Below are 19946 nucleotides of genomic sequence, written 5' to 3'. Positions count from 1 at the left end.
TAGACTCATCATATAAGGGAATGTGCCCCTTCCTATCTTCTCCACTCCTTCCTTTTTCAGCCAAATGACCAACACTTCAAGATACAAACTTCTTTTATTTACTCTTCACTAGTGCTACCATATTCTGATTTTCTTTCCGACAGCAGTTTGCTGAAGTCAGGAGACTGCACACCAATCTTTGAGGGTTTTTAAATACATTTACCAAGGCAATCAAGATTAAGGGGAAAAAAAAAAAATGGAGAATATGATTCCTGACTACCAGAAGACACAATACTGGAACGGGCTGCCCAGTGAGGCTGTGGGGTCTCTTTCTATGGAGATATACAAGGTCTGTCTGGATGCCTATCTGTATATTGTAGGGTACCTGCTTTAGCAGGGGGTTGGACTCGATCATTTCCTGAGGTCCCTTCCAACCCCTGTGATGAGTTCTAAATATTTTAAAGAACTGTGATCTCAGAAACATTCTGCTTCAAGAATCTGATCATTTTATTGGTAACATAACTTGCCTACCTTCAGACACATTTAGTTTATGGTCTAATAAAAGTTCTTTAAAACTCTTTTAACATCATATAAAATTGATTTATTCTTAACACCGAAAACCCAGAAATGACAAGACAAACATCGATCCATTCTGAGCATCTCGTTATTATTTCAGATGCAAAAATTGCTTGATTTCTGGAAGATTATAACAGTTTTACCCAGGTATTAAAAATGAAACAAACAAACAAACATCGCTAAATTCCAAACTAAATACATTAAAGTCGCATCAAAACCTCTGTTAAAACATAAACATAAGCACACCTTTGTACTGTACCAAAGGTTACAAGCAGAATAAATAGCATTTTGCCTGAGCCATGAGAGATCCCACAGTCCTTGTTTAATTATTACTACTTTTGTGCTTTTTCTCTACTGCCACTGAAGCTTTTAAATGATAGGAACATCCTATAAACTTCTAAAAGCTGCCTGGAGCTGAACATCCCTGTGTTGTATCATGTTCTAATCCCAAATCCATGGATTTCTGATAGACTCAAAAATTATAATTATGTCCAATATCCTGAAAACAGGAGTGAAACCATAAAACATAATTCCTTTCCACAGTTACTTGCTGAGCTGACACACATATTGAGTACAGCTGAAATCCCTGAGGAGCAGTGTCTTAAGATGCACATAAATTTTTTACCTGTGTGGTTTGAAAACTGGACAGAATTCACTGTGTCAACTTCGAATCCCAAAACCTGTAAGAAAACATACGAGTATTTCTTTTACTGATATAGCTTTGTCAACGTTACCAATACCACAAAATACAGGGCAGAATTCTTATTTCCTAGCGCATATTTTAAAATCTTTTACTGCTGTCTCAAAGTCAAAGCTGAGTCAACACACACGCAACATAAACAATGCAGTAATTTGGTGCACAAGAGGATATGGAAAAAGACTGACATTGGCACCAACATCAGCAAAACAGAGCTCTGAATCCTCAGGCAAGAGTTCATCTGGGGATAAGGACAGAGAAGTTTTCCCAATCAGCACCAATTGTGGTAGCTGTGAGGAAAGCCTTGGCTAGTCTTCCTTGCTAAGAAAAGCAGTCTGAATTTCAAGGTACTAAGAGAATGCAAAATATGGAGGGAGGATGCTGTGTGTATTTCAGAAAGCCAACCTTTCTAAAAGGAGGATGAAAAAAATCAACGGATCAACATGATGATACACACTTGGATTTTACAAACAGGCTCTAAAAGAATTGAAAGAAATCCCAGATAATTAATTTGGAGAATAATTAGGCAATCAAAGGGAACAAGCTTTCAAAAAGACAAACTAAAAAGAAGGCACACACCAAACCCATCTGCTACCTTGCATTACCAGCAAGTCAAATTCTGAAGTAATTTGGCTAGTGCAATTAAGAAATGCATTCCTGTTGCTCAAAAAGAGACAAAAAATCATGAAAATAGGAGTGCCAAATCAGGAAAAAACTAATGAGGATTATTAACCTGACAATACCTGTTTAATAGAGATAGGGACTACTCCCTATGAAGCCATTTTTAGACACTGTTATCTGCAATGAGAGACATTCTAATGCAGCAGTGACATAACAGTCTGACATTTTGTATTTGCTTGCACAGCCTACTTGCTCTGAGTAAGAATTCTCCTCAAAAGAAGAGCTGCTATATACAGCTCAGTGAGTCATAGCAGGAGATAATAGTAATGACGCCGTGCTGTTTATGATCCATTTTCAGGCAATTTGCTGAGGAGGGGGAGTGAATGGAGGAGGCTTTTGCCAGTCACGTTTTTTTCACTCCGCAGCACATTTCTCCCTTTTCATCTCAAAGGCAACTCCTTCACATGCATTAAAAATCTCTGGGTGGATTGTACCAGAGAGGAGATTTCCTTAGCGCTTGTACTTTCTTCCTCACGTAAAGCCATTAAGTAACAACCTTTTCTTTCAAACCCTGCACCATTATACAGAGATAGAGGTACGTGCTGCCATGAAGAGTTCCTTTTGCCTGCAGGCACCGCATTTCTACCACACTACAGCTCAGAGAATATGCAGGTCTTCACACAGTAAGTCCCCTATTCCAGTATTTAATCGAGGTTTCTGTTCGTTCTTAACTAAACAACTAAGTAATCTTGCATTAATGATAGGCACAGTGTTGGCTTGTGGCCCGATCAAGTTAAAACTCTCCTCTGCTTCTACTCTTCTCCAGTTCCTTGTTTCTCTTGGTGGATTTATTTCTAAGCACAGAGAAATTAACAGTATGAGAACATGGCAATATAGTTAGGACCTTAACCCTGATGTCTGCACATGCTCTTCAAAGACATGAATGAGAGAACTGCCTCTACAAACGTCATCCCATGTTCAATTCTCCCTGTAAAGAACAGGCCTAAGAAGTTCTAATTGCCTTCCATCATCTTGGCAATAACTGCAAATTAATCCATTCCCACACAATACTTACATCACACATCTCCAAGTACTTAACATCTGGCACTTTAGAGCAGACTTACTGAGATTTATGGGGGAACTGAAACTAGACAATCTTAAGGTCCCCTCCAGCCTAAGCCATTCTATGATTTACTAACCCATAGGTTGGATGGCAGATAACTTCAAAGGCAGATCCACACAATAGTTCTGCAGTGTTCAGTCAGCAGGGAACAAATTCAAGTTGGTAATGGTTTATCATGGTTCACTGAAGAGTGCAGTTGTCTCTATGTTTGGCCTGATAAATACAGCAGAAGCCACACGTGTCACTTGGCCACTTCCATCAGAGTGACAAATGCCTTTACTGAGATACTGATGGTTTCAACTCACACCCACTGACACATCATGTTCCCGCTGCTTCCTGAATTTTTTGCATATCAGTCTTGCATTCTCAAACCAACCCAACTTTTGGGCCTTAGAACTGTCACTTTTCTCTGTGTGTGTACTCATGCATATGTTCCTCTCACCTCAGTGTACATAAACTGAAGGAAATCCCCCCCATGTTCATTTAGGCTACATCTGAACCAACATCTTCAGGTACTATTCGATTAGAGCAATGAATGAATGTACTAAGAAATGCACAATAATACTTAATTTATTGCTTCTCTATATACTAGCTTGTAAGTAGTCCACACCTGCTATTGCTTCCCATTTTCCCCTGTAATAAGGGTCCCGAGGTAATGGTCCTGCCTCAGGTTTTAGAAATCATAGAACCACAGAATGGCTTCGAGTGAAGATGGTTGGGACCATCTCATCCCAACCCCTGATGTGTGCAGGGCTGCCTCCCTCCAACTCAGGCTGCCCAGGGCCCCATCCAACCTGGCCCTAAGCACCTCTAGAGATGGGGCACCACAGCTTCTCTGGGCAGCTGTGTAAGCATCTTACCACCTTCTCAGTGAAAAATCCCCTTGTTTTATCACTATCTGTTCATGTAAAAAGTTGGTCTCCCTCCTTTCGTAAGCTTCTTTCAAGTACAAGAAGGCCACAATGAGGCCTCCCCAAAACCCTCAACTCCCCAGGCTGAACAAGCCCAGCTCCCTCCACCTGTCTTTGTAAGAGAGGTGCTCCAGCCCTCTGACTATCCTCATGGTCCTAACACAGATGACAGCAGACACTTTGCAAGTGTCCAGGCTGCAGTTGCCAGAGACGCACATCTTTATCTCTGTTTTCAGACAACCTGGTCTCTTGCAGGCCCTCCAGCAGAGATCACTTCCTCTTCCCATCCCCTCCTCCTGCTGTCAGTCTGCATAAATATCGTTTGCCCACAGAGCCGCAAATCCTGAGCGAATCTAAACCCAAAGCCTGTTTGGGTAAGGATGATAAGTGCACTTCAAGGGAAGAAGATAACTGACTTCATCTCAGACTAAGCACGTGTCAAACAGCATTCTTCTTAAGACCCTAACTAACGTGGCCCGTATCACGTCACACAGAAGCCTCAGAAGAAAATGGGCAATTTCAACAGCTTCTTAGTATCTTCACCAAAGGAGGCAGAACTATTGCATTTCTAAAAATAAATCACTAAACACCAAAAATAGAGGAGTTTTGCATTTGGAAGGCACGGCTGGCAGATCCGTATGACAGATTTCAGGAAAAAATCTGGAAGATTAACTCAAAATACACACACTGGAGTAGAGTGCATTAGAAGAAACAGTTGCCATGAAACACGTACTCCAACATTACGCATGAGATCAAATGAGGCTGAACTCTTTCTCATTATCTTTTGGATGTGCTGACATTTATGCATTTCTTGGTGAGTTAGGAGTTAGAGCTTTGTTTGAATTGTACCTTCTGCCTTCCTTTCTCTGTCAGAAAACATTTCAGTCATACACACACTGAAACATGCCAGTCCTTCACTGCCAAGAACAAGTAACCGAGACCATGAGAACTGAAAGACCACAAATCCACGTTTCTTTCAAGAGGTCAAAGTTGTGTCTCTTGTGTAAGGGAGAACTGTCAAAACAGAAGATAAGGAAAGCTACATTACAGAAAATCATGACTTTAACAATAGAAAAAGATTCTGAAGCAAATGCAGCATCTTAAATTCTGTTTTAATGATTGCTAAACTTTATTTTCTATTTGTATTATCCACATTCTGTACCGACAGTTTAAAGACAAATAAAAGCAACCATTTTAAGCTCCTAATCCTATTTGCTATATGATTGTTAATACCACTTGAGACAGAAAACTGTCAGCTTCCAAGATCAGCTTTGCCACGGAGTAAAGACTAATTTAAATACTCATTTAATAATTTTATTTACTCTGAGAGATGCTTTTAAGAAATGCTAAGAGCTGTTACTGTAGCTGACTCTACATACAATTTGTTTTGCAACATTACCAGCCTTATCTAGAGCTGAAAATCTAGAGAAAAAAAAGTGTACTTAAAAGCATCACATTTTAAAGTCCTCTTTTTCCTTTTTTTTTTTTTTTTTTTGCATCCAGTTTAAAGAAAAAGAAAAAAAAAAAAAAAGAGAAACCTGTTCAATCTCTGAAGCACGCAAAAGGAAACCTGTCACATGATTTACTTCTACACTGTACTAGGTTTGATTGCTTCCCTGCAAACTAAACACTGGAAAATAGCAAAACAAACTATTCCCAATGTATTGCATACACATACTGAGAGAACGTGAGCTCTCTCACACAGGTGAGAGAGAGGCTGTGGAACCACTCTCCTTGGAGACCTACAAGACCCAAGAGGACAAGCTCTGACCAACATGGTCTGCACACAAAAAGCTTTACCTGTTGTACAGCTTTGGCTATAAGGATAAAAACCAGTGGCACATAGTGTTTATACTATTAACCATGCTGGCTTTGTCACTAAAGACGCAGTGTCCTTTGTTGTTAAATGAGCAACTGACCAATTAAACTTGAATACTTTAATTAGTACTTAATTTCAGCAATTGTAGAGAATAATGACCTAGTTCTGCTAGGTTGAGATTCAATTAAAAGTATCTCTCTACTCTGCAATATCATCTGTACATATTACCCTCCTTGGCCAATGGGTTTATGCCTCCAGTGGCATCTCATTCTAAGGTTTGAAACTAAACAAAGCAGTGCTGCAGCTCGTGTGAAAGGAAAAATCCAGAATATGCAAAAGGCATAATAAGAAGGAAAAGCAGTGTAAAGAAAAAAAAAAAAAAGATTATATAATCTTATGTAAACATGATTCTTCTTGACAAATCTTCACAGGTTGTCGCCTGTATTTCATGAAGCAAAACAGAAACCTCCATCCACTGTCTCCAGTTGCCTCAAAGCTCTTGACTTTGGAATATTTAAGTTTTATCATACCAGAACACAGCAAAATCAATTAATCCACATGACCCCATAAACCACAAATCCATGGAAAAATATTTAAATCGGGGCTGTAAATGAAGCTCACATTCACACAAATGGGAACGTAAAGTATCTCATTTCTTTTACGCACAATTAAGAGTTTCACATTCAGATCAGAGCTTGAAATGCACCACAGGTGAAAATCTCACTATGCAAACTGTTTGCTCACATCTCTAAAAGATGAGTTTATTTCCCAGGGGAATGCAATTTAACAAGAAAATGGCACTGGCTAAGAAGAAGAAAGAAGATTGTGCTAACTAGGAGAATTCTATGGTTCTGTGATTATGAATTCTGCTAACTAGATTATGTTAACCAGATTCTTAAAGCAAACCTTTCGGACTCCATTTTTGAAAGGAGGATTCAACTTGAATGCATCCAGTTCTCCTCATATTAAACGCAGCATTATTATATAATACTTAATTCCCTTGTACTTCAGCACTTCTGCTTACCAAGACAGTCAGTTTATAAGTGAACCTTATGGAAAATAGAAAGGGTGACTGTTTCAGTGAACATTCAAATGACGAACCACCAAAGCAAATACCCTATCATTTGTGCCAATGGATGGTAACAGACTGAAGAGTTAGACCCAAGTAGAAGAATTGAAAACAGTGAGAAGGTTAACACAGACTAGATAATTGAATCAAATCTATCCAGACAGGGCCTAAAAAGGTACTTGGTGAATTACATGCAGAATTCCCATTAATGGATCATACTACTAATTTATCTTCCTGTACTTGGCAAGATCACAGAATCATAGAATGCTTTGGGTTGGAAGGGACATTTAAGTCCATCTAGTTCTACAATCAGGTCCATTATCAGAAACAGTCATTAATTTCAGCTGCTTTCCAACCTGACAACTAAAAGTTTGGGATGCCTAGGAATGACTTACCAAATCACGAAACCCAGTTAGATCACACTGCTTTCACTTAGAAGTGATGGGGAGGCAACTTTATTGACATTAGCAAGCAGTCTGACCCACCATACTTTACAAAAATCCATTGCCTCAACTTAAGTGACTGGCTCTGCAGATAAAACATTCTTGTGGAGAGGCTGAAAAGCAAGGCATGTTCAGACATTTGTGTGTATGCACTCCTCTTCCTGGTCCAAATAAACTGTTTGCATTATTGGAGGGTTTCTCAGTTGCTGGGCCCCTCATCCAGACGGCAAGTTGTAAAGCAAAACAAGATCATCACAATCTAACCTCTAAATAATTTATATTTCCAAACCCTTCCTAACCACTGTGCTGCCTTCTAGGGATGTGGAAGACATATGGAGGACTCGATCTAAAATCGTGCTATCTTAAACACAGCACTACTACAGATTTCAGTGACAGAAGTTGTGAAAAATAAATGCTGTTCCAAACACTGAACATTTCCCTCCTTAAAGCATAACATTCATCCCATTCATCTGAAACAATATTATCTGCCAACAGTGAATAAGAAAAGGCACCATCACTTTACAAACCTGTGTGCTTAAGTCAGCATCACTTGACCTCAGATGTGATAAGCCAACACTCTGTTCCTCCCACACCAAGAATACAGCTTGGAACAAGATCCTGGTCCCTTCTGTGCCTGCAAAAGTTATGATGTTCAGACTCAACCACACTGCACTATACATCCTCCATCTGTGTGCTGCAATGTCTGTACAGGGCCGTATCACACCTACGGTACTGTACTTCATTATTCGCCACCTGCAGCCACCTGCCGCTGCAGCAACTACATCAAACTCATCAACCTTCTATTTTTCCACAGAAAACATTGGCTTTTAATGAAATCCTTCCACTATATTCAGAACAAAACATAGTGCCTAATTTTCAGTAGTTACTGGAAGTACATGACAAGCCCATGGGCTCTACAGGAAGGGGAAAAAAAGGTCCTCAAATTCAAGAGCCAGTTAAGCCTTCAAAGTAATGGGGTAATACTTGCTTTGTATTATTTTATGTGCAGAGTGTCATTTTAAAAAACAGACATGAATATTTAAGAGGGAATCCTACATATCAAATGTATATATACGAATGCAAACATATACACACATTTTTATTAAGCATAAGAATATGGAGTTTATGCCAACAAAAACATCTTAACTACGGCTACAGATTTTAATTAACAAATATTTAATAAGTGCCTAATTACAGTCTTCTTTGCCTCCACAAGTACAGTTAACATAAGGAAATTCAACAGCAAGGAAAAGTGGCATAAGGCATTTGAACAAATCGGTTTGGGCCACACAAGAAGCAAAAGTAGATGGGTGCATTAACAGAATGGTCTGTGCTCCATGCAAGTGGAAAGCACCTGAAAATCACGACCCACCAGTCCATCAGAACCAAGATGTAGGTACTAAATGCAAAAGCTGCCTCGCTCAAGACTGCACAAAGCACATCTGATTAACTGCAGGTGGCCTTTATAGCAGACAGACCAGAAAATTAACCAAAATCTCAAAGAGCCCCTCTATATGGTCACATCTTCCTTCAGAGGACCTCTCACTCAAGCACATTTAGCTTTAGTGCTGGTAACAAAATACACATATGGTGGGTTTATAAAGTTAGGATTTTTCTGTACAGGTTTTATAGTGTAAAGACACGTTTAAAAAAAACTGGGTTACCAACACTGAGGTAGACAGAATTAATGAAGAATTTTCAGGAAATCTTGCGGGAGGTGCCCAGACTGCTGAGTTAGCACAGTGTGTGCACAGATCACAAACTGAATTAGTCAGTAATAACTGTGTTTGTTTACAAAACCCCAATACCATATAAATCAAAACCATTCCACCCATTATTTTTTTTCAGATACATTAAAACTGAGTTTAAATTGAAGTCATTAACAGCATTAATATTAATGCCACAGTTAAAATTACCCTGTCAAACAGGCTAACTGAGTTGGTTGTGTTGTTCTTCCTTTTCCTTCCGCTAAGCAAGGGGGGTACTACTTTCCAGTAAGAAAGCCTCTGCCTCAGGACACGATACACTCTGAAGTACCCACTGTCTCACAAGGGTTCTCATACACTGGCAGAAGCTTAGGCACTAGATGAGGCTTGCCCAATGCACTGCCCGCAGGCTGCATGCAGCCCAGCCCAGCCCAGCCTGCACTGCGGTTACCCACCGCCCCACGCCATCAAGGCAGCTTTGCAACAGTGACAGTGGGCCACTATGGCTGGGGCAGATTTTCATGAGCATGGCATGCAGGCTCTTGTTCATTGCTGGCAAAAAAGGCATAGGGCTAATCACAGAATCACTCAGGTTGGAAAATACCTTGAAGATCATTGAATCCAACCACAACCTAACCATACTACCCTAACTCTAACAACCCTCCACTAAATCATATCCCTGAGCACCACATCCAAATGGGTTTTAAACACATCCAGTGTGGTGACTATGATAAAATATGATATGTTTTGTAGCTGAGAATTTGCTCTATCAGGGGGATCATGCTCTTTGTATCAGTCGTATTTTCCATGAAGATAAATAGGAGGCATTACTTTTGGGGCAACCTACAGATATGCAGCCCAAGACAATCTCTCTTCACTCAATGCAGCCCAGGGAAGTCAAAACGTTGGACACTCATGTACAAGCTTCTGGAAATTTGTCTTCTGTGACCATCACTGTCATTCCAGTGAACGTCACTACTTGGAACATAAATATAGCTTAAAAGGCTGAATTTCTGTAATCAAATTAATTCAAAGCAGGAGAAAGAGAAAGTTTTTTCCAGTTGTGGCTTGCATCTCTCATTGGCTGTGTGCCAGCTCTTTCACTTAATTGCTCTCCTTACATTTGCTACAGAATCACGAAACATACATTGTACTGGATAGAGAAAATTAGAAAACAAGTTCAGTTTGGGAAAAGAAACCTAGGGAAAAGGCAATTAGTGAAGCAGGTACAATGGCTGGCGTGGGCTGATAAACTGAACTAAAATTACTATTGACTAACCCAACCTTCTTTTCTCTCTGAGCTTACCAAGTAAATAACAAGAACTCTGTAGGTATAACAGAGCTGTATTTTAGTACAGCATTTGACAAAGTGCTGCAAAGACAAATCATGAAGGCACTAGAGATATTTTGCCAAGAGAAAAATACAAAAGCACATAAGCTGGCTTAGAAACAGAGGTGCTGGAGGTAATTGCTGATGATTCATTAATGTAGAGCCAGGTACCAAACAGGCCACTTCAAATTCTAGAGCAAAAAACAGATCATTAAATAACAGCCAATTTAAAAAAATGTACAGCATATGACCTTGAGAAAAAGTTATTTCATGAAAGCAGGCATCAGAAACACAGGAAAGAAACACAGGAAACACAACAGATACAATAAATAGTGTTTGGATAGTTCCTGATACTTAATAAAAAAAGAGACAACTTAAAAAAAAACATACAAAAGACAATACAATACACAAAGCCTACCACTACAAAAATCACAAACATAAAAATAAGCTACCCAGTTAGAACTGCTCACCCTCACAGCAAGAGAAGGATATTATTTTGGCATTTTTTTCATGGGTTCATATGAAACATGTAAGTTTAAAAAAGGAGATTCATCTGGAGTCCACAGCAATTCTAAATATGGCCGTTTGGTTTGCAAGCAGCATTTTACAGGAGTATCATCTGTCTGCAGCATTGGTTCTTCATAACCTGTAACAACTGCTGCACCTTCTATGCCCGTGACCTTTCTTGCTATAGTTGGATTGCTTCAGTCTATTATAGGGGTAAACAGTGAATGACTGAAACTCCAGAGTCTGGTTCAGGGCAAAATGCTGTTATAAAGATGCCTAAAAATATGATGTCCAGTCCTTCTGGGTCTAATTTGGTCTTAACGAGTTTTACAAATTCAGAATCTGAAACACTGCCCAGAGACTTCATTACAACTTCCAGGAGAGTGCCAGGTATAGAGCCATTATCCTTGAGGTCACAAATTAGTTCTGAAGGCTCTTCAGGAGCAACAAGGGTCATATCCTTGGCAAAAAACACTGCCAGCTGCCTTTTCACATATTCCAAAAAATTTCATTCAAGCTTACTCAAACAAATAACCTCCTATGCCTTCAAGATGTATAAGCCCATCAATATTACTCTATGCATTACACCAGTTCACTCTGGGATCAACCCAACTCAGAGTCAAAGGATTCGTAGCACAGATGCTCAATTAACTTCCTATGTGCAGAAGGTCACACTATCCATCTGATGGGATCAAGTGACGGATGAGCAAGACAGTGATTTATAAGGGCTAACGTAATGGAAGACAATGAAATATTTGTCTCCTCCCTTTATTCTTTCCAGTCGAGAACAAACATATGAAAGAAGAATGAGGTGGTATTTTGAAAACCTGACTGCCTTCCCCCCAGGAAAGATGTTTTCTCTCCCACATACTGATTTACTTACTAGGTAACAGTAAATTTTGATACTAACTTCAGATGCAGAAGTTGCTGTTCATCTGTAAGTCAGAACACAGGAGGAAACAGTTTTAAACTTAAATAGAGTAGATTTAGATCAGGTATTAGGAAGAAATTCTTCACAATAACAGTGATGAGGTTGCCCAGAGAAGCTGTGGATGCCCCACACCTGGAGGTCTTCAAGGATGGATGGGGATCTGGGAGACCTGGTTTATCAGAAGGTAATCTTCAAGATCTTTTCCAAACCAAATCATTTTGTGATTCTACGGATCCATGCTTTTGAAGAATAGAACCTGCAGGTTCACTGCACATTTCAGATTCATCCTTTTCACACTATTTCCTTCTACACTTGGATGCAATTTGACTAAAGCATCATGCTAGTTACTGCAAATTCTTGCCAACTGGAATCATGCACAGCGTGCTACACAAATAAGTTTACAAAAACTAATTAGGAGAGGCAGACCACCGGACAGCAATAGTGCTGAGGCACGCACTTAATCTCATCTTTTCTTTTAGTGGATCAGATTCACAGAAGAAAAAACCAACAACATATTATTTCCTCCTGATTTTTATTTCATTTTTAATCCTACTGCTTACATATTTTGGATAGCTAGTTCTCCACTCCACTAACACTCCATTAACAATGCCTGGCAAGCACATTATGTGCTTTCAAAGTGGAGCTATTCTGCAAAGAAGAGATTTGTTTTATCCAGCACATACGCTACATTTGGCCTTCTTAGGTGGACTCTGAATGGATCTCCCCTTCTCCTACCACCACTTTAGATGTTAATCTGCAAGATAACAAATATCTGTAAGAACAGAACAGGACAATTTCCTGAAATGCGTCACATTTGTAAAGATCACAGCCAGGCCACTACGGGGAAAGTATGAAGTTTCCGTAAGAACAGTTAAACATCCTCACCAATTCCTCCAGAACAAGCAGATGTCTTATTTCAGAGTGTGCTTTGAGGAATGTTTCCTTTGGAGTCAATACCAGGTGCAGGAGCCTGGGGCTTGTTCTCTCCCTGAGCCACAGTTACGTCAAAAAGAACCGTCTGTGGGGCTGTGCAGTGAACTGGGTCAGAAAACTGACTCATGAGATAAATAACTTGATGAAGAAGGGAAAAAAAAAAAAAAAAAAAAAAAAGGTTATTTATAACCTGGATGACTTTTCAGAGCAGTTAACCACACGGTCTCACAAAACAGCTTTCCTTGAAGAATTGACATGGGCAGAGAAATAGCACAGGTGGAAGAACCAGCTGGTGCTGGGAAGGAAGATTGTTGTAAGATACATGGAGACACCATTTTAGAAATATATATATATATTTCACTAGGTTTAGGCCAAACTTGGCTAAATGCACCACTGTAAACTCAGACATACCATTCTGCAAAAATAGTATCAAATTTTGAGAATTTATCCAACATTTGTTTCTATTATAGCTTGTTTTCATTCTCTTTCCACTTTCCAGAAGTTGAGAAACAGAATCATAGAAGAGCTACAAAAAAGCACTGTAAGATTCAGGAAGAAAACCAGTGATTCAGTGTTAATTACAAACAAATAAGTTAACAAACAATAGAACATTTAAGGGAAGCATCAAAGCAAAGATAATGGCTATGTCACTCTTGGTTGAGATTTCCATCCCATATCCCCTTCTGAGAAGTACTACTGGTCCCACAAGAGAAAAGGGGAACAATTGCAATCAGACTGGAAGGGTCCACCAACCAGAAAAATCATTTACTTATGCTTTCAGAAATCATTGTATCCACAGCTAAGAAACTCCACCTCCAGCTTTCACTGTGCCACAGGGCAGGCTCTACCATTTTTCAGCAAGTCCTCAATCACTAACTGAAGCCAACACATTCCGCTGGCAAGAAGTGCCAGAGGAAAGTTGTTTTTCAAATGAATCATGTTAGAGGTTGTAACTGTTTCTCCTGCTCTATTTTTAATTGTTACAGATGTTAAAGAACTGGAGCTCAGAGTCATGGGTTAATTAGCACCAACAAATACAAAGTCCTGAACAGACACCTGAAAAATATCAGGTAGTTCAGCATAGCCAAATTTCAGCTCAGGGATACCCTCCTGCTATGACAAGCTATGCCACTGCTGCCAAGCTACAAGATGATGTGCTAGTCTGGCTTCTGCAGAGGCACGCATCATGCGTCAAGTGAATCCTCCTGGTGCACTTCGAGTGTTACATACATCAATAACCTTATATAGTTGGAAGCCCCTCAAGAAAAGATCATCAGTATTTTGGGATGTAAATATAAAACATAAAAAGAGACAATTCACTAAAAGGGAGATTTTAGAGAAGTAACTTTGTATGTCATTTGTTTTTCTAGTGCGTATCATTCTATTGTATTAGTATCACAGAATCACTAAGATTGAAAAAGACCTCTAAGATCACCTAGTTTAACCATCAGCCCATCACACCACGCCCAGCTCTTTCTGGGTGATTGTAGAGAGCAGTCCCACTTCTCTAGACTGAACAATCTCAGTTTCCTCAGCTGCACCCCATCAGACTTGTGCTCCAGATCCTTCACAGCTTCACTGCCCTTCTCTGAGCACACTTTAGGGCCTCAATGTCTTTCTTGTAGTGAAAGGCCATAATATGAACGTAAAGCCCCAATTCTTGCTTCAGATGCTCTATTTAGGACAATCTTTGGACACTACAAACAGAAAATGTATTCTTTTCTCTTTGCACTTATTTTTGAAGAGTTTGTTTTTTTCAACCTTTGATCTATAACAAAAAACAGGGGTTGGACAGTAAATACATTTCCTATTATTATTCTGTAAAGGCCTTTGATTGATTCATCCTTCTTCTGACTCATATAATTGATGCTATTGAAGTAGTTTTTGAAAAGCAGAACAAGCAGTCATCTTAAATCAGAGATACTCTTATTCCTACTCTTTCCCTGTACAATACTTGGCACATTTGACTACATTGTTCCAAAAAAAAAAAAAAATTAAAAAAAATTTAAAAAGCCTGAAACTTTTCTTTGCTGTGGCACCAGATAATCATTAGAAATGGGTTTACAGTGATTTTGATCTCATCACATGCAAGCAAATTCTATCAATGTCTGAACAATGCAGATGGAGACTATCCTTAAATACTACAGAAATCACCAGCTATGCTGGCCAAAGTTGTTTTACCATTTCTTCTTACAATAAGGAAGGAACAAAAACCACAGGCCTACTATCTGTGGAGGAGAATCACTGAGGACCAGTCTAAGAAGCATGAGAATCACCTGTCTTTATTACACCCAAACAGACAGCTATTTCCATTCTTCATAAATAAATTTTAAAAAGAAAAACAGAAATCACTGAACCAAGCCAAAGGCTTTTTTATTCTGTACTAGAGAAGCTGTTTTGGTGGTTTCATACAATGCAGGGAAAACAATTTCAGATGCCAGAGCCAAACAACACATGGTATTTCTCCATGCTTTTAGTTCCATCTCCAAGGTAAACAGATATGGAAAAGGAAGTCAAGAACTAAATCATAACAGAGACAACATTATCTCAAATTCTGTGAGCATTAGGGCAGATCAAAAGCAAACAAACAAACAAAACCACCATTATGTTCCATTAGCCATTATCAAACACAGAATAAGAAAACAAAGTACAAGATTTGGCTATGATAGTTACCTACACATAAACAAAAATCTACAGCCTCTGGCTTGCAGACAGTATTACTTAGCCCAGTGGACCAAATGTGAATGTCCACTGCCGACATCAAATCAGCTGAGATCTTCCCTTGTCTTTTCCTTGCCCTTTCAAACTTATTTGGAAACTCACAGCAGCACAAGGACTGAACATACAGCCTAAAATACTCACAAGAGCTGATTTTCTGATAAGTGCCCTATATAAATCTCAAATCCACCTACTGACAGAGATGTTCCTGGTGACCAGGATAAGGTACCTCTGCAAAACAGAAACGTGTTCATCCTTGTGTATTCACTCTGTGGTTTGTGGAGGCCTCTCACTCTGCTTGCCAGCATCGCAGCCTCTGCTTATTGCCATATACCCACATTCCTTCCTACCTGGAAGGTCAAGTAGGAAAGGGGAATCAAAATGATATTTAAAATTAACAAACAAGAGATCCCTCTGGGGAAGAAAACACCTACAGTAATGATTAATGCGTGTTGTAATGAACACGTGTATTTTTATTTCATATTGTGAAAAACTATGACAAGTCAAGTATGAGACACATTCTTGATTTAAAACAAGTTACCTAACTAACAATAGCAACTCCCTAACATTCATTTTACCACTATTCATCTCATAAATACTGGACAAACCTAAAGCTTTTCCTCATACCAAAGCAACTCAGGTTACACAACTGGGAAGTAACTTAGGACTATTTTAAGAGTAACTCAGAATCACCTTCAGAAATTTTAAAGATAAATAAAATCATGCAAGCAAAAGCTATTGAATTTTTTGATACAATAATTCAAAACATAGCTGTGTACACTTCACTTCTCTGGAAAGTTACAGAGCTGTAGAATACTCCGAGTTGAAAGAGAACTACAAGGATCACAGAGTCCAACTCCAGACACCACACAGGACCACCCAAAATCCAAACCCTATAATTGAGAGCACTGTCCAGATGCTCCTTGAACTCCGGCACTGGTGGCAGTGCCCACAGCCCTGTGCAGCCCGTTCCATGCCCACCGCCCTGTGGTGCAGCCCCTTTCCCTGACCCCCAGCTGCCCCTCCCCTGACACAGCTCCATGCCGTTCCCTCGGGCCCTGTCGCTGTCACACAGAGCAGAGCTCAGCGCTGCCCCTCCGCTCCCTGTGAGGAGTTGCAGCCGCCATGAGGCCTCCCCTCAGCTCTGCTCTGAGCACAGCGAGGGGCCTCAGCAGCTCCTCACACACCTTGCCCTCAGAGCCTTCCCCATCTTTGCAGCTCTCCTTCGAGCAGATAGTTTCTGCTGCAGCACTCTGCAAACAGCAGATGAATCCAAGGCTGGGTTTCTTTTTAAGTGCTGCTGTCCAAACTCAAATTCCTGAATTGTTCTTGTCATGATTTCAGCCGATCAGGCAGCACATGCCCGCACGCATGCACACGTATATATCTACATAAACGCTTTCCTGGCAAGCTGACAGCTTCCTGATAAGCTCAGAAGGAAGCCTCATTTTGTTCAGAAGGCCAAAGGAAAAGAGGAAATAACGTGACTATGCCAGATGATTTGCACTCATCCTCAAGACTGTCATCAGGTCTCCTTATTACTGGACTTAGGTTTATAATTATAATACATGTATAACATATAATAAATTAATAGACTTAGGTTTATAATTCTTATCACTGGTTAAAAAAAAAAAAAATCCCACACAAAAAGAAATGTAAGGAAAATGAAGTTCCGCTTGTTGGAAACTAGCCACTTCTGCTCTTCCACCAATACCAAGGTGAAAATAACTTCCTAGCAAGCAGAACTTAATTAGAAGCTGCCAACATACAAATTTTCAAGTACAGCCTATAGAGATAGGAGAGTTGTTTTTTCCTCCACCTTAGAAAATTCTATCTGTGCTACACACTGAGGAACACCACCGCGTAATTCTGACAATCTCCCATGCAGAACCAGCTCTAAGTCACTTTTTAACTACCACAGTATTTAATTGTGTCGTAGTCCAGGAGCTAAAGACACTTTCAAGGACCAACTTGTCAAGTCATACAGAGGCTCATATGCCAGAGGAAGTCTGAGTAACAGGGCAGTACAGAGATCCTCTAAACCAAAATTGAAGACAACAATTGAAAAGCCTCATAATTTCTGGAACGAAGATTATTGCAAAGCTTTTTGCTATCACAGAAAAAGCCTCGGGAGTGGGAGCACAATTTAGAGATTATTCATTGGGAAAGGATGGACAGACAGCTGGTCTGCAGATCACGACAGCCTTTCAGACGTGTCTCCACATACACAGATTTTTCTACTATATGTTGATTTCCTGTGTACATCACCCCAACCATGTATTAATTTTCAGAAGACATGTTTACATCTTAGCTGGCTGCTGCTGCTAAGGGGCTGTAGAGGGGTGGCCAGCAGACAAGGGGAGCTATTGTCCCCCTCTCTCTGCTCTTGTGAGGCCCCACCTGGAGTACTGCATCCAGGCCTGGGGCCCCCAGCACAAGAAGGAGTGGAGCTGCTGGAACAGGTTCAGAGGAGGCCATGAAGATAATCAGAGGGCTGGAGCACCTCTTCTACAAAGACAGGCTGAGGGATCTGGGCTTGTTCAGCCCTGGAGAAGAAAGGGCTCACTGGAGACCTCACTGGGCCTTCCAGTACTTGAAGAGAGATTACAAACCTGAGAGAAATCAACTTTTTACATGGGTAGACTGTAATAAGATTGGGGGAATTACTTTAAACTAAAAGTGTTAGATGTCAGAGGGACATTCTTTCCCGGAGGGCGGTGAGGTGCTGGCAGAGCTGCCCAGAGAAGCTGTGGTGCCCCATCCTTGGAGGTGCTCAAGGCCAGGTTGGATGGGGCCCTGGGCAGCCTGAGCTGGGGGGGTGGGGGGCAGCCCTGCCCATAACAGGGTTGAAGGCTTTGAGCTCCCTTCCTACCCAAACCATTCTGTGATTCCATGATGTGTGGCTTGTTGCAGGCCTGGTCTCAAGCACACCATTTATCAGCTCTGGTGCATAATCAAGTGCGTTTATTAAACACAGATATCCCATGTCACAACACTGTGTTATGGTAATGAGATTCTTAAACAGGAAGTTTCGTGCAACCCCATCAGTGCAAGAATCTCTTTATGGTAAGCAGCCAGATTATATCACGAAGGCATTTCACAAGCCACGTACCAAAGCTCACCCCAGAGCACACCAACAGCCACCAGACCTTAGCAGGAAGTCGGCACCTGACGGTCATAAAAGGACAAGATTCACTTACACCCACACGAACCTCACACACTCCCCCAGGGGGTCTTCTACTCCATGGAGGGGCGAAGCTTTGCCAAACTCCACCAGTGCGGGGCTCACCCCCCGGCCAGCAGAGGTCTCAGCGCGGGACCCCACACGGGCGCCCTGCACGCCGCGCCGGTGCTCCCGCAGCCGCCCGCCAGCGGCACCCGCCGGCCCCTCTCCCTCGCCCCGCTGTGAGGAGATCGACCGTCCCCCGACCTTACCCACCGCCCTCGGCAGGACGAGGCCGACCCGCAGCCTCCCGCACCGAGCAGCGCTCACCCACCTGCAGGGGAAAGGTGGCCGCCTTGTTGCCCACGTAGCCGCGCACGACGTGGCTCTGGATGGACAGCACCCGGCACTCGCGCTCCGGCTCCATGACTGCAGCTCCGCCGCCAGCCCACGCTGGGCCGACGCGGCGACGGCGCCGGGAGCAGCAGAAGCGGCAGCGGGAGGCGGGGCGCGGGCGTCACGCGCTCGCCCGCTCCTCCTGTCACCCTACTCGGGGGAGGGAGGCGAGGAGCGCGGGGGTCTGTGGCCGCGCTGAGCCGCGGCTGTCAGGCGATCGGTGCGGACGCCTAAGGGCCGCCTCTCGCGGCGCCGCCGAAATGGCGGCGCCGGCGGTGGTCTGCTGTGCGCGGCTGTCAGCGCCGGATGACGCCCGCAGGTTCTCGCCAGCCCAGTGTCACCCGGTCGCCCACTCCTCCTGCAGTGTTGTCACACGACTCCGGGGCACGCTGAGCCCACAGCCCTTTCTCGAGCAGTGCAAGCTGCCCATGGCTCTGTACCCCTCATTCTAGCCACCTTCATTGCTTCACTGGGTAGCACAAGGCACTTGGTGCCTCATGAACGTTTCCAGCGCCCATAGCTGTGCCAAACACTGGCCAGCACGCTGGTGTCAGCCACTCTGCCCTTCACACCATATTTCCACCTGCCAGCCACCATTTGCGATCAGCACTCCACAAAGCACAAGGCTTGACGCTTCACCAGCGCACTGTCATGCCGAGGACAGTGCACACGTCATAGAATCATAGAATCATTAGTTTAGAAAAGACCTCTTAAGATCACCTAGTCTGGCCACTAACCTATCCCCACCATGCCCCCTGCCCACATCCCTCAGTGCCACATCCACATGGCTCTTGAACACCTCCAGGGACTCCCCAACCTCCCTGGGCAGCCTGTGCCACTGCCTCAACACTCCTGAGAAGAAATGGTTCCTAATGTCCAATCTGAACCTCTCCTGGCAAAACTTGAAGCCATTCCCTCTTGTCCTATCACTGTTATCTGGGAGAAGAGGCCAACTCCTACCTTGCCACAGTCTCCTTTCAGGTGGTTGTAGAGAGTGATAATGTCTCTTCTGAGCTTCCTCTTC

General features: G+C 42.0%; 1 protein-coding gene across 1 annotated transcript in view; it reads right to left on the bottom strand.

Moving 5' to 3' along the window:
- The window catches only part of PDXK (pyridoxal kinase), a 47587-nt gene extending 28396 nt beyond the window's left edge, over window positions 1-19191 (bottom strand). Inside the window, exons 1-2 of the mRNA XM_085209287.1 lie at window positions 18861-19191; window positions 1181-1235 (exon numbers count right to left, since the gene is read on the bottom strand). Coding sequence (XP_085065413.1) covers window positions 1181-1235; window positions 18861-18953 — 148 coding nt within the window. The 5' untranslated portion in view covers window positions 18954-19191. The remainder of the gene's footprint in view (window positions 1-1180; window positions 1236-18860) is intronic.
- Between the last annotated feature and the right edge of the window lie 755 nt (window positions 19192-19946).

Source organism: Meleagris gallopavo, chromosome 1 (genome assembly GCF_905368555.1).
Source record: "Meleagris gallopavo chromosome 1, MGAL_WU_HG_1.1, whole genome shotgun sequence".
NCBI classification, from domain to species: domain Eukaryota; kingdom Metazoa; phylum Chordata; class Aves; order Galliformes; family Phasianidae; genus Meleagris; species Meleagris gallopavo.
The sequence above is the reverse complement of the archived record's forward strand: the minus strand, read 5'-3'. Positions and strand labels throughout refer to the sequence as shown.